Genomic DNA, 15,215 nt, shown 5'->3' with positions numbered 1-15,215 from the left:
CCTCGCAACATAGGTAGAAAGAGCAGCCTAGGAAAGAAATGCCATCTCCTGCATCCTGTTGAAGCCAGCGACGTCATACCCACTGGTCTCTATGAGGACCGTCTTTTCCGGGTCCACCCTCCACAACACATAAAATGAGATGCGAATATCTCCCTGTGCCCCTGAAAGTATTTCTCCAAGTATAATATTGGCGAGCCGGGAGTTGCCGTCTTGGCGCAGTGGTTAACGAATCCGACTAGGAACCATGAGGTTGCCGGTTCGTTCCCTGGCCTTGCTCCGTGGGTTAAGGATCCGGCGTTGCCGTGAGCTGTGGTGTAGGTTGCAGACGCGGTTCGGATCCCACGGTGCTGTGGCTCTGGCGTAGGCCAGTGGCTACAGCTCCAATTCGACCCCTAGCCTGGGAACCTCCATATGCCGTGGGAGCGGCCCAAGAAATAGCAAAAAGACAAAAAAAAAAAAATATTGGCGAGCCGACTCTCTGGATGTGCACATGTATTAGTCGGACTGAGGGGCTTTGTTAAAGAAAGCATCCCTAAGGGATGCTTGTTTAATTTCTTCCTGAAGTCCTGTTTTATCGGCTGAGGCCCCACGTGGCCCCTCCCCTTACCACTCACGTCCGTCGTAGACCTCAATGTTTGCTTCCTCTTGCTAGCCCCTTCCTGTTCATTCTGAACCACTCTGCCTCGTTCAGCTTTCCTAAAACACCCCTTTCACTGTGTCCTACCTCTACCCCCAAACTGATGGTGCGTGCATGCCTGCTTGTAAAGGCTAGGACACTTGGGAAGTTTTCTCATATACCTGTTTCTCTTTCTTTAAAACACACACCAGGAGTTCCCTGGGGGCTCAGTGGGTGAAGAATCTGGCATTGTCACTGCTGTTGCTCAGGTCCAATCCCTGGTCCAGGAATTTCTGCATTCGGCAGGTGGGGCCAAAATAAGAAAAGAATAAAATAAAATAAAATAAACCAGTCCCTCCATCCTTACTCCTGGAGGTAATTGCCCCATTAGCTTTCTGTTCTGTTTTCCTCCCGCTGCCCTGTGTCTTTTTGTGCATATTTCTGTGCCTCTGTGCCATAAAGGCTTTGGGCACTCAGCTGCCCTCTGTGCATTTACTAGATTTCTCCCCGTTGCAGAGAGGACTTTCCAGTCCTTGCTGGGGGCTCCATGTCGTACTTACTTGGCACACGTGTCTTCCAAAGGCCTCATTGAGGAAAAGGTGCCTGGCATGTTGTGATATGGCCTAAGGTCTAAACCCATTGCATTGGGAACCAGACTGCCTGGGTTTGAACCCCTTACTCCCTAGTTGTGTGACTTCAGGCCAGTTATTTTCTTGCCGGCAACATGAGAACAATCCTAGTACCTACCTCCTAGAGTATAGCATGGATTCCGTAAGCACTACTTACATGTTAGAGGGTCTTTGTTGTGGTTTTGACTGTTTCAGATTCATGGCCTTATTAACTTTCCAGTTACCTCATGCTCTGCTTTGATGACAGATATTTAGATCTGAAGGACCTAAGCGTTACTCTCTGCAAGTGGGTTACAGTAGCAGCAGTAGGATACTAGGAATTAGACCAAAGTCAAGTGATGGCAGTGGAGAGAAGACAGATAGCTATGGTTAGGGAGGCAAATGACAGCAACAAGAGAATGCATAGTCATCCTTTTGTGCTTTTACTTGTCCCCTCACTTCTGCAAGTTCTGAACAACGCAAAGGTGGAATCTGATAGTTAATCTAAAAGACACCACATTTTTACTGTATTCTTTAAGGTATCAGAAGGATTAAAACATCCTTCACGACGAAAATGTGGTACATACATACAATGGAACATTATTCAGTCATAAAAAAGACAAACTAACACCATTTGTGGCAACATGGATGGATCTAGAGATTCTCACCCTAAGTGAAGCAAGCCACAAAGAAAAAGACAAATAACATATGATATCACGTATTTGTGGAATCTAAAAGATAGAACAAACAAACAAATAAACAAAAAACAGAAACAGATCATGGCCAAGAAGAGCAGACTTGGGGTTCCAGGTGGGGAGAGGAGGGAGTGGGATGGATGGATGGGCATTTGAGGGGTTTGGGGGATGCCAACTGTTACCTTTGGAATGGATGGGCAATGGAATCCTGCTGTACAGCACAGGGAAATGTGTGCGATTGGGTCACTGTTGTACAATAGAACTTGTCCAAACATTGTAAGTCAACTAACTTTAATAACAATAAAAGAAGCCCCTCACATTGTTTCCACATTTTTTATGTGCAAGCAGAAAAAAAAATATTAACTCTTCAAATGCCAATTCTGTGGCGTTGGTCAAGAGGGTCATTGGACCAAAAAATGGTTTATCCGTAATCAGTGTGATCTAGATAAAATTTCACTGTGCCCTTTTATTAGATTAAGTCATATTTCGGAAAGATAAAAGCATCACCTGTATCTAAATGTTGACCATACATTATTTAAAACCTGACGGATGTCATTAAATACACATTTATCCTCTTGTGCATCAAGCAGTTTCTACACGGTCTGCAAAATGACTTAGAAGGAATAGTTTTTAGTTTATCATCCAGTTGATCAGCCACACTCTCTCCTTGTGAAAACGTAGAGTGTGAGGGAGTGACCTGCAGGTGGTTCAGTGGGGAGAGGTACAGGAGCGGTTCCAGGGGTAAGACTCCAGATCCAAACTGTTTCAATTTGTGATCTGTGTATACCAAAGAAGTTAGGGAAGGTGAGATTGGCTGCTCTCTCATATATCCCCAGATCGCACTACATATGTTCATATTGTCCTAGTAGCTACGATGGGTGGGACAGCTGTTTGCCAAATAAGGACTCAAGGACCCAGGCTGTTTTCTTCCTGTGGCTCCATTATCTTCAACACAAGAAGGTGTTGATTTGGTTATAGTCACGGCTGCATAACAAACCACCCCAACCTTAGCGGCTTAAAACCACCACCATGGTCCCTCATGGTGCTGCAGTATGAACTGGGCTCAGCTGGACACTTCTGCTGGCCTTGACACTGGTCACTCATAAGGCTTCCCTCGACAGGAAGGCTGTCTGGGAGCTGGATTTAGCTGAAATATTGGGACAGCTAAGCTCTCCTCACTCTCCTCACTCTCTCCACATGGTCTCTCCAGGAGAGTAGCCACAGTTATAACACCATGGTTCAAAGGTCCCAAGAAGGAAAAGCAGAAATAGCCAGGCCTTCTTACATCTTAGGTCTAGAGTTATCTCAGCATCATTTCTGCTGCATTTGATTGGTTAAAGCAGATCACAGAGCTAGTCAAGGTTGAAGAGCAGAGTCACTAGGGCATGAATATTAAGAGGTGTGGTCAATGCCTGGAACGACCACATGTGGCTTTGAGAGGTGTTGTCTCCAGGTATTTATGGGCCAGGGCTAGAAATAAAGCCTATCACTTTCTCCCATAGTCCATTGGTTAGAGCTTAGTCATATGACCTGTACTACCTACAAAGGAAACTGGGAAATGTAGTCTACCTGAGAGCCCATGAAAAAGAGAATCCGTGTGTCGTCAGTCTTTTCTTCTGTGTCTATGCCTCCATCACCACCTCTGTAGAAGGGAATTGTGGAAGGGGGTGAATGCATGACACATGTACAGTGCATATCACCTAATACATGTGCGGTGTTTCCTGTTATTATTATTTGCTGTTATGCAGTGACTATTTGATTGCCTTCTGTTTAAATCAACACACATGGCAGTGGATGCTATGCTAAGGAATCTGTACTTTGTCCAAGGGCTAAAGAGGAGACATCAAAGGGTTTTAAGCAAAAGAGTGGTATCATCAGAAATGTGGCCACCCCTCAGAGTTCCCGTCGTGGCGCAGTGGTTAACGAATCCGACTAGGAACCATGAGGTTGAGGGTTCGATCCCTGGCCTTGCTCAGTGGGTGAAGGATCCAGCGTTGCTGTGAGCTGTGGTGTAGGTTGCAGACACGGCTCGGATCCCGCGTTGCTGTGGCTCTGGCATGGGCCAGGGGCTACAGCTCCGATTTGACCCCTAGCCTGGGAACCTCCATATGCCATGAGAGCGGCCCTAGAAAAGGCAAAAAGACAAAAAAAAAAAAAAAAAAAAAGAAAGAAAAGAAAAGAAATGTGGCCACCCCAAAAGTTTGTCAGAGTGGTTCTATAATATTTTTGTCCTGAATGTGCAAAGTATCTCCAATGATATATACAGAAATAATCCAGAATAAGAGGCAAGACGAAGGTAGAGTGAATGCTTAATGGCATAGATTCTGAGGCTGTAAACAGTTTCTTGGTATCCTTGGCTAATCAGGAGTTAAATGGATAAAAGAGCACCGTGTTCCTGGCATTTTATTCCTGGTTAGCTAAACTCTTCCGTGAATTAGACCTTTTAATTGCATCCCGAGATTTATTTCAAAGGCTTTTTGGGTCACTTTCAGGCCCCTTCTTGGTTCTACTTAAAGAGTATTTGAATCTTAAAGATTCCTTATCATCATCTTTTGTTTTTCTGGCTCAAATGCATTTTTTCCAAAGAATGCAAAAGATAGGCAACCTCTCCATTATTTCTGCATTTCCTCTGGAGGCCTAACTTGGTTCCACTCTTAAAACAGACTATGAATTTCACAAGGCATTGTCTCTTAAGATTATTTGAGATTATTCACTTAAAAAAGTGGCCACTTTCTCATGAAACATTCATTGACCTGACAGTGTATGTCTCCATCAAATGAACAGGCCACTCCCGTCTTGGGTAATTATTCCTATTAAATTGTGTCGACTTCTTATTGGACACTCATGACAGGGCTCTGACTACTGCTGGTTGTGGGCTATGGCTTTGTCCTCTGGTTCATTTCCTAGTAAAGCCTCTCAGTGGTTGGGATCACAGCTGCCTCACTTAGGAGCTGCGCATTTGGGGGCGCAGTCCTTAACCTCTCGAGCCTCTATCTGTTTTCATCTGTAAAATGAGGATAATAATGTAACCCACTTTTTATCATTCTTTTATTGGTAAGATGAGTTAATGCCCAGAAAATCTTAGAACAATGTCCGACACTTAATGAGGAGTCAGTGACACCTGCATGTTGCTTTCATCTCTTCAGAAATGAAAAGGTCATTTCCCTGCCAACGACAAATGAATTGCGTATTTATCCATTTCATGGGAAATAGTCTATTAAATAACTTATGTTCCACTAATGAGTATCCAGATAACATGAACCATATTCGTAATCTGCTGGAATCATGCCCGTTTTCAACATCTGAGTTTTGGGGGTCGCGGAGGTGGAGGTATATGCAGCAACAGGTAAATTTTCACTCTGAATTTTCTCATTAAGTGTAGTTGTTCTAGTAAAGAAAACCATCCGACGTATTTTATTGTTTTTAAATTATTTCCTCTTACTAAGTAAATACCAGCAGCAACAGAAGCTGTGTGGCTTACACCATGTGATGATTAACCTCACGGAATCCGTAAAAAAAACATACCGTGTCCCTAAATTTTGAGTCAGAAAGCTGTTCCATGAAATAACTTCTCAGTTTGTCAGTTCTGATCACAGTGATTCTTTGGCTGGCATTCACTCGCGACCACCAGAGAACTATAACTTTCATATCGACTGGCAAACAAGGATGTCTTTTTGAGTTATTTTGGGGTCAGCACCATGTGGTATATACATGGAGGTCAAGGTAGTTAGTGATCAGGATATGTGTTTAATCTTTCCTTTTGTCCCCGCTTTTCATGAGTGTCTCCCAGCCCCCACCCCCACCCCCAACCTGCTCCCTCTTACACGTGGCCACGTGGTTACAGCCGCTCTGACCTCCACACGCTTTGGGCAGGAAACAACTTCTCAAGGACTATTGTTCCACAAAGAGCAGAAAATTCAGTGCATGTGCTATGCTTCGGTATAAAAGAGAACGAAACCTTTTTGGTTCTTTGTGATGGCTTTTACTAGTGTTAGAAAACAAGCGGTTGGCGCTTTTAAAATAGAATTTAAGAATGGAGACTTTTTCCGAAACAAAGGCCACCCCCTATGCTCTTGATGCTCTCAGGGGTTTTACCCGAGGCTTCTGACATTCTTGGGTTGATTCCTAATAAGGACAGTTTGCACAGTTACAATTCAATTACCATTTGTAGATCCCTGTGGAAAAGGGGATTTTTTTTTTTTTTAGAGGCATCCTTTTCTAACTCCAGGATAGCTCTTCAACATAGTCTTATTAAAATAAAAAGCAGGAAATCCAGTTGCAATTTCTCTGCATTCTTTTTGTTCCTGCCCTTGAGCACTCTTTCACACACACACACACACACACACACACACACACACACGCATGCACTCTCACTCACACACTCACTCAGCGACACAGCCTGCCTCCGTTCTGAAGGGACAGGAACTTCTCAATGATCCGATGAGAAGACTGCATTATTTTGGTCCCAAGACGCATGGTAGCGGAGGTCTCTGGCGGCAAAAGGTATCGTGGGAGTCACAGCTATGCCAGCTGGGCCATTTCGCAGACACTGGCTGCAATCTGCCGTTTCAGGATGCGTTCTTCACCAAAAAAATAATTTTTTTAAAAACAGACTCAAGGTCCCACTCCAAGCTTAGTTCAGTGAAATTAGAGGGGCCAGCAGACACAGCTGAATGTAATTCATGGGTAAGCAATATAAATATCTATACTTCTGCTTCTTTTCCAGATTATTGTGATAAAATGCTGTGATTCTTTCACATTTGTCTTTTGCTTTGGGAAGAAAAATAGATTGATGAGCATCTGAGATATGTGACGGTTCCGTCCTGTCTGTGCCAACAGAGACTTAGGAGAACGTTATTTCTAGATTGATGGATAATATTGGAGCAGGTTGAAATGAGCAATCTAGACCAGGAAGAAACGTGCCGTGATGAAATGGAACTGGGCTGATAGCTCAAAAGATTCAGCACAGGCTGTTTTCCGATCTGAAAGGGTAAAGTAGCCTATCTTCCTCTGAGACTTCTTGAACTTGGGCCACATTCTCGTTGCCGTGGCTGTGATAAATACGGGCTTTGGAGAACAGCTCAGATAAGGCTAATCATAGATCTAGTGTGCTGTGCTTTATAAAAGAGGACAACCTTAAGCATCTGGATTTTTAAATACTCTCTGCTTTATCCTATCATAAGGGTGTGTCTCATAACGCAAACACTCAGTGACCCTTGAGACCCAGCTTCCATTCTGCTGCTGCAGGAGTCACCTGTTTTGTACGTTGCTCTGCTCCTTGGTGGAATACATTACAGTAGTTTGGGTCTAGCTTCTGGAACCTGCAGCCCGGCTTCAAATTTCAAGCGTACCACTTACTAGGTGCAGTTTTTTTTGTTGTTGTTGTTTTTTTTTTTTTTTTTTTTTTTTTTTTGCCATGCCCATGGCAACTGGAGGTTCCCAAGCCAGAGATCGAATCCCGGCCATAGCAGCGAACCTAGCCGCTGCAGTGACAATGCCAGGTCCTTAACCGCTGCACCACCAGGGGAACTCCCATGAGGTGCATGATCTTGGCTAGTTACTTAAGACTTCCTCATCTGACATGTGGGGATAATAATGGTGGTATAGTCCTTAGAGCTGCAAGAATCACATGAGTTAATATAAAGGACTTAGAATAGTAGCGAGCAGAGTGGACAGTGTTAGCCGTATCTCCAAGGTCCAGTCACTCTCTGGAAGTCTGTCTTCTAATTTCAGTGAACTAAATTTAATTATAGAAAGACAAACAAAACTTCAGCTGCTGGCCCTGTCATTGAGAAGTTTCAAATTCTCCCAAGTGTTTCCATTTTCCACACCCCCAAGATCCGGGGAGAATCTTTTACCTCTTCGCCATCCAAGATTCAAGGGACGCTTAAAACTCGGAATTAAACGCGTGGCTGGTAGACAAGTCCACCATTCAACTAGGGCTAAACCGAAATGAAATTGGCCTTTTGTTCTGACATTTTTGCCTTTGGGGACTTCCAGTGTGTGGCTGGTATCTCCTCTAGGCCAACCAATGGGAAGGTTCTTGCCCCTGGAAGCAAGATGTGAGTGGTATTTGGGTTTTGGGTTTTGTATTTTTTGAACGCTATTAGCACAGCCTTGGGTTTGACAATTTTTAGGCCGTTTGCAGACAACCACTTTCATTTCACCCTGGATTTTACATACTTTCCAATACCCCCAAGTCTAGTGTGTTGTGTGATCTCTTGACAAGTTCTTTGGGATGTTGCCCAGAGAAACAAAAGCTTAGGAGAGGAGGAAAATGTTGATCCCGAAGACAAATCCTAATCAGAGAGGAGTCTCGTCCAGGGGTCCGCAGACTTTTCTGTAAAGAGCTAGATAGTAAATACGTTCAGCTTTGTAGGCCAGATGGACTCTGGTACAGCTACTCCCCTCTGCCACTGCAGTGTAAAGGCAGTCACAGCTGGTCCCTAAAGGAACGGGTGCGGCTGTGTGCCCGTCAAACTTTATTTACAAAAACAATGAGTAGGTGGGATCTGGCTCCCAGACAGTAGTTTGCCCAGCCCTGGCTTGTCATCCTCTCCATTTCCATGCTGGAAAGTAGCAGAGTTGGGATTCAAGCTCAGGCAGCCTAGCTTGCCAGCCTTTGGTTTGAGCCGCTGCCCCAAGCTGCCCTTGGGTCAGCGCATCCCTGCCTGGGATGCTCATCGCCTGAAACCGGCCTGGCTCATGACCTCACCTCCACGGAAGTGAGTTCCAACGTCACAGCCTCAGTAACATTTCCCTGGAAACCCTCCCAAGGTTCCTGATTGCCCTCCCCCGCCTCTACCTTCTCCTTTTCTCTAGGGCTTATGACCTTGTAACTGGCTGTGTCATTTACACATTTATTATGTTTGTTTCGTATTAGTTTCTTCCACAGGCCTGGACGCTCCCTGAGGGCAGGGCTATTTGTTTTGTTTGCCATTGAACCCCCCAGTACCTACAACAGGGCCTGGCCTATAGAAGGTCCTCATTAGATATTTGTTGAATGGGCGAGGCGCATTTTTCCATCATGTTACTCTAACATATTTTGACACCTCTCCTGCAGCAATAAATAGCTACTATTCTAAGGCAAAAGGTCAAAAACGGACGGCTCTATCTACGAACCTTTCAGAATTTCCCAAGATTCCAGCTTTAAATAAAAGGACCAGGATAGAGAAATAAAAAACATCGAAATGATATAGACATAAAAGTGTGAAATCTTCCTAAAGATCTGTTGAGGAGTGCCTGAAGAATCAAGAGACCTGTTAGCAATTGTCGTGTTGAGCTCATAAAGGAACTACCTCTTTTAAGTGTCCCGGCAGGGGTATGAGTGACAGCTAGGCAAATGTCCTTGGCTTTGCCCGGAAGCTCCTGAGGAAGGGAGTTCCTTGTCTTTGGAGATGTGTTTGTTTTGGAGTTAGGAAGAGCTAGGCAGCCCCTTTCAGAAATGTTGGTTGTGAGCCTGGTATTTAAACTTATGGCATGCTTCAGCAGTTCTTAATTATTAATAAATGACAGCTGGCCACAGTAGAAAAGTTAAAAGAAATTCAGCCCCTGGCATGGTTTATCTAAATGACATGCCAATTTTCAGGCCTTAACTTAGTGATCTGGTCTTTTCTTCTGCTTCTCACCTATATGGAACCACAATACAGCCGGCTGGCTTGTCAACACCTAGAAAAGGTGTCTTATACATAGTGGAACAATTTATTCATGAATTCAGCACACATTTCTTTTTTTTTCTTTTTTTTTTTTGTCTTTTTAGGGCCACACTTGCAGCCCATGGAAGTTCCCAGGCTAGGGGTAGAATCAGAGCTGCAGCTGCTGGCCACAGCCATAGCTACAGTGACACCAGATCCTTACACACAGCTGCGTCTGCAACCTACATCACAGCTCATGGCAACGCCAGATCCTTAACCCACTGAGCAAGGCCAGGGATCGAACCCACATTCTCATGGATACTAGTTGAGTTTGCCACCACTGAGCCACAATGGGAACTCCCTCAATTCACATTTCTTAAAAGAGTTTTTGGTGTCAGTAAAACTGCCAGGTTTTAAAAAGGGACATAAAGGAGTTCCCGTTGTGGCTCAGTGGTTAACGAATCTGACTAGGAACCATGAGGTTGCGGGTTCGATCCCTGGCCTCTCTCAGTGGGTGAAGGATCCGGTGTTGCCGTGGGCTGTGGTGTAGGTAGCAGCCGAGGCTTGGATCCCGCGTTGCTGTGGCTGTGGCATAGGCCGGCGGCTGAAGCTCCAATTCGGCCCCTACCTGGGAACCTCCACATGCCAAGGGAGCAGCCCTAGAGAAGGCAAAAAGACAAAAAAAAAAAAAAGGACATAAAGGAGTTCTCATCGTGGCTCAGCAGAAACAAATCTGACTAGCATCCATGAAGATGTGGGTTCAATCCCTGGCCTCGCTCTGTGGGTTAAGAATCTGTCATTCTATGGCTGTGGCGTAGGCCGACAGTGCAGTTCTGATTCAACCCCTAGTCTGGGAAACTCTACATGCCTTGAGTGTAGGACACAAATTTAGAGGAATGATGATTAAGGTTAATTATAACTTCCACTGCCACATATCCAGGGTTTGCTGAGAGCTAATAAGCACTCTGCAAGAAATTAACCTGCATTATCTCATAAGATCACTACAGACCTGAGAGTTAAGGCTTGTTCTTTGCTCCATCATACTGATAAGAAAACTGAGGCTCAGAGATGTTCTCAATCTTGCCAAAGAGTTCATATCTATTAGGTCTTCCTTATCATACCAGTGGGTCTCAGTCTTCCTTGTGCAAAAATAAGAATCACCTGAGGAGTCTGGTTTATGATGAAGGTACTCGGGCCCCATTCCTTGTAACCGGGATTCCCTAAATCTGCCTTAGAGCCCAGAAACCTGCATGGTTACAAGAATCATCTGCCCAGGTAATTCCACTGCCCCAGGTCTGCAGGACATATTTTAAGCTGCCTTGCCTCTCTCCTTGCCAGCTCGCTTGGCCTTGGGACATTTACAGTTGGATGAGGTTAAAGAGATGCTGCCATTTGGAGTTCCCATTGTGGCTCAGCGGTAAACAAACCCGACTAGTGTCCATGAGGACGAAGGTTTGATCCCTGGCCTTGCTCAGTGGGTTAAGAACCCTACATTGGCGTGAGCTGCAATGTAGGTCACAGACACAGCTCTGATCTCATGTTGCTGTAGCTGTGGCATAAGCTGGAAGCTACAGCTCTGATTCCACGCCTAGCCTGGGAACCAACATATGCCACAAGTGTGGCCCTAAAAAGACCAAAAAAAAAAAAAAAAAAAAGAGAGAGAGAGAGAGAGAGATGCTGCAATTAGAGACTTGTCTGAAGGACATAATAAAACAATGTGGTATAGACCAAAACCAAAATTATTTCAATCAATTTTATTTCATGGGAAAATCAAGTCTGTTTGTAAGGATGCAATTTAGCTCAAAAGAATGGCCTTTTCTGAATAAAACACAGATATCAGAGTTTGGGCTTTTCAGTTTGCCTTTGGCTTCTTTTTGCTCAACGTAGAGGAAAAACGTAGCTCCTGCTCTGAGGGACCGGAGCTCTCTTTATTCGGTGCTTGTGGTGAATTGTTCTCCGGTTAATCAAGCTCTTATTGAGACTTTTTCTGTTTGCCTCTTTTAAACTGGTTTGTGGTGTTTGTGCTTCTTATTGCTAGTTCTCAATAACCTCTGATTCTGTTTCCTTATCGACACACATAATATAACATACAGAATACATAACGCATGCATAGTACATAATAACATACAGAATAACGTGCAGAATAATACATGTGTAATATACACAATCATGCATAGCACGCCTAAGCGTATAGAGTGTGTGCATTTGATAAGTAAAACCTGAGTGTTAGTACCTTCTGACAGCAGCATTTTTAGGGAGATTCTGTGTAATGTGAGCCTGTGCTATGCTAGGTTATCTCCACCTCTGCACTATGGACTTTCGGAGCTAGCTGGGTCTGTATGTGAGCATCGGGGGCTGACCTGTGTGTTGTAGGCTATTGAGCCGATCCCTGACCACTACTAACTAGTTGCCAGCAGGAAACCGCATCCTAGAGTCATGATAGCCAAAACTGTTTCCAGACACTTCCAAATGTCCCCTGAAGGAGCAAAATCACTCCCCAAGAAGCCCCATGCTATGTCCTTTTGTTTTGCGTCGTTACTTTTTATGAATGCTGTCCTACAGGACCCCGGCATAAAAGAGTATTTTTATCACTGTTGGAACCATTGGGTCAGTTTCAGCCCGGCTTACATTTATGAAGTTGAAACAAATTAGCAATCATCCACTTTCAATCTTTAAAAAAATAAAAAAATAAATAAAAGACCTATGACAACGACTCGAAAACTGGATGCAGAAAAAAGCCTTAAAATGAGTCATCTATTTATGAGATAAACAGTCACCAAAGAAAAATGCTGGCCTGGAGGGTGCGCTGGCGAATTGAGGAAGAGCCAGCGACACATTCTGCACTGCGCCAGTGGGCTTTGGCCCCTCTTCTGGGTGCTTGTTTATTACGTGGGCCACGTAGTGAGGGTCCCAGGGCAACATGAAACTTCAGTTTGTCTTCCTGCTCCTAAGAGATCGGACGAATGCGCGTGAGGGTCAGGGAGTCACTATTCCTCAGGTCCAATATTTTTACGTTTATTTTCTGCCCTCATGTACTAGCATTTTTTGGCTCCTCCACAGGCTCTGTTTCAAAAGACTGTTCTTTGGCGTTCCCGTCGTGGCGCAGTGGTTAACGAATCCGACTAGGAATCATGAGGTTGCGGGTTCGATCCCTGGCCTTGCTCAGTGGGTGAAGGATCCGGCGTTGCCGTGAGCTGTGGTGTAGGTCGCAGATGCGGCTCGGATCCCGCGTTGCTGTGGCTCTGGTGTAGGCCAGTGGCTATGGCTCCAATTTGGCCCCCAGCCTGGGAACCTCCATATGCCGCGGGTGCAGCCCTAAAAAAGACAAAAGACAAAAAAAAAAAAGACTGTTCTTTGCAGTTTATTCCAATCATTCTCCCTCATCGATATGATATTTCCTGAGTTGGTTAATTTCCAATTTCTTATTGAACTCATGATGTACCTGATTCATTTAGTCCCCTCATTGCCACATGTTTATCATTTGCGAATTATTTATTCTGTAATGACAATTAATTGCCAGGTGCGGTCTTGGATACTGAGACCACCACGGTCAGTGAGCCAAAGTTCTTGCTTTCATGTATCCAGCTGATGTGTATAGTTCACGATAGAGGGTGCTGGGACTGGCTCGCTGCCACGTGGTAATAGATGCTAAATAAATACGTTAGGGTATTTAATGACTCCTGTCTCTTCATATCACAGGTTGGCAAACTACAACCAGTGTGCCAAATGGAGCCTGCTACCTGTCTTTGTATGACCCTCATGCTTAGACTAGTTTTTACATTTAAAAAAATTTTTTACTTTATTTTTTTTATGGCTGTACCCGCAGCATATGGAAGTTCCCAGGCCAGGGATTGAATCCGAGCTTCAACTGCAATCTACGCCACAGCTGTGGCAATGCTGGATCCTTTTACCCACTGCGCTGGGCTGGGGATCAAACCTGCATCTCCCCAGTGACCTGAGCCACTGCAGTCGGACTCTTAACCCACTGCGCCACAGCAGGATCTCTGGTTTTTACATTTTAAATGGTTGGAAAAAAAATCAAAAGAATAATATTTGGGGACATGAACATTACATGAGGTTAGACTCTTAGTGTCCATGAGTAAAGTTACATTGGAACTTTTGTTTCCACGTGGTTCATGGCTGCCTTCGTGCTATATTGGCAGAGCTGAGTAATTGCGCTGAAAACTCTATGAACCACCAACCTGAAATATTGACTGTGCATAACTTTCTATAATTCTGCGTAGTGGGAAGAGTGCTTTCAGAGTTCCCATGTTGGAATGTCTCCAGCTCAGCTCATCGGTGGTGGTACCTGTGGTCTAAGGCAGCCCTTTTGCACCGGGAAATAGGGCGAGAAAAATCTGATGGGAGGTCAACACCTACTTTCTTAAGTGTCTGGGAGCTTATCCTCATCTGAACTCCATCCCCTGGACCTCACCAACCTTCTCGTCTCATGCTCCCTCCTACTCCTGCTGTATTCATTTCCTATGGCTGCTGCAACAAATTACCATAAACTTAAAACATCAGAAATGTAATGTCTTACAGTGCTGTAGGTCAGAAGTCTGGCAGGGGCCTCACTTGGCTAAAATCAGTGGCTGCATTCCTTCTGGAGTTTCAGGGTGGGGGCAGGGGGACTCTTGCTTTTTTCCAGCCTTTGGAAGTTGCCGGCATTTCTTGGCTCATGGCTCCTTCCACCATCTTTAAAGCTGGCCGTGTAGTATCTTCACATCCTTCTCCCTCTCCCTCTCCCTTTCTCTCTCTCTCTCTCTCTCTCACACACACACATCCCTCTGCTTCTTTTGTCACATCTCCTCCTGTAACTCTGCCACCTCTGCCTCCCTCTGGTAAGAACTCTTGTGATGAGGTTGGACTCATCTGGATAATCCAGTACTCCCTCCCTAGCTCAGGATCCCTTAGCCTAATCACATCTGCGAAGTTCTTTTTGCCAGGCAAGGTTACATATTCTTGGTTCCAAGGATGAGGGCGTAGCCATCTTTGGGGCAGGGGGTATTAGTCTGCCTGCCACACCTATCCAGTACCTCCATGCTCTGCAGAGCAACATGCAGGCTGAAGGGCATCTCTCAAGCTTTGTGTCCGCCAGCCGGGATACTGACATGGCTGAGAGGAGAGGCTCTAGACTCTGAGCATCAGGTCTAAGTCATTGGTTGTTACAGAGTGAATGAGTAGGGATTATGGCATCGCTAGGTTTGGTCAATAAAGGAAAGCAGGACATGCTTATTCCTGGGTGTCTTCAAGTCACATTTTGTTTCAAAAAGTAGCATCTTCACTGTTACAACTATCATAGGACTAGCCTGATTTCTCGTGGTGGATTTGCATCTTTCTTTGGTGGGGGTGAACTTGAGTTTTAAAGGAATGGGAGACTTACTGCAACCAACCTGAACGATGGGGTGCAAACTCAAACCTGAATCTGATCAGTCCTTGAGTGCAGTGGCTGTCAATCCTGGCTGCGTGGGCCAGTCAATCAGGAAGCCAAAAAAAAAAAAAAAAAAAAAAGTGGTGCTCAACTGCACAGCAGATGCCTGCCTCAGAACCTCTGCAAGGTCATTAGTCTAATCTCTTCCTTAGCCTCTATTTGGCAGTTTTCATAATACAAAGGCAAATGTATTTATGCACGTAGATACTATGACCCCTGGGAGCTCTAGAA

General features: G+C 44.8%; 1 protein-coding gene across 5 annotated transcripts in view; it reads left to right on the top strand.

Moving 5' to 3' along the window:
• Window positions 1–15,215, top strand: part of ARHGAP6 (Rho GTPase activating protein 6) — a 530,729-nt gene that overhangs the window by 416,116 nt on the left and 99,398 nt on the right. Inside the window, exon 1 of one of the 5 annotated variants that reach the window (XM_021080045.1) lies at window positions 5,797–6,605. The exons of the other annotated variants lie outside the window; for them this stretch is intronic. Within the exon in view, the coding sequence (XP_020935704.1) occupies window positions 6,282–6,605 (324 nt within the window). The 5' untranslated portion in view covers window positions 5,797–6,281. Of the gene's footprint in view, window positions 1–5,796; window positions 6,606–15,215 lie in introns of those variants that run through there. 5 annotated transcript variants of the gene reach the window in all.

Source organism: Sus scrofa, chromosome X (assembly GCF_000003025.6).
Source record: "Sus scrofa isolate TJ Tabasco breed Duroc chromosome X, Sscrofa11.1, whole genome shotgun sequence".
Lineage (NCBI taxonomy): Eukaryota > Metazoa > Chordata > Mammalia > Artiodactyla > Suidae > Sus > Sus scrofa.
Note: the sequence above shows the minus strand (reverse complement) of the source record. Positions and strands in the feature narration are given on the sequence as shown.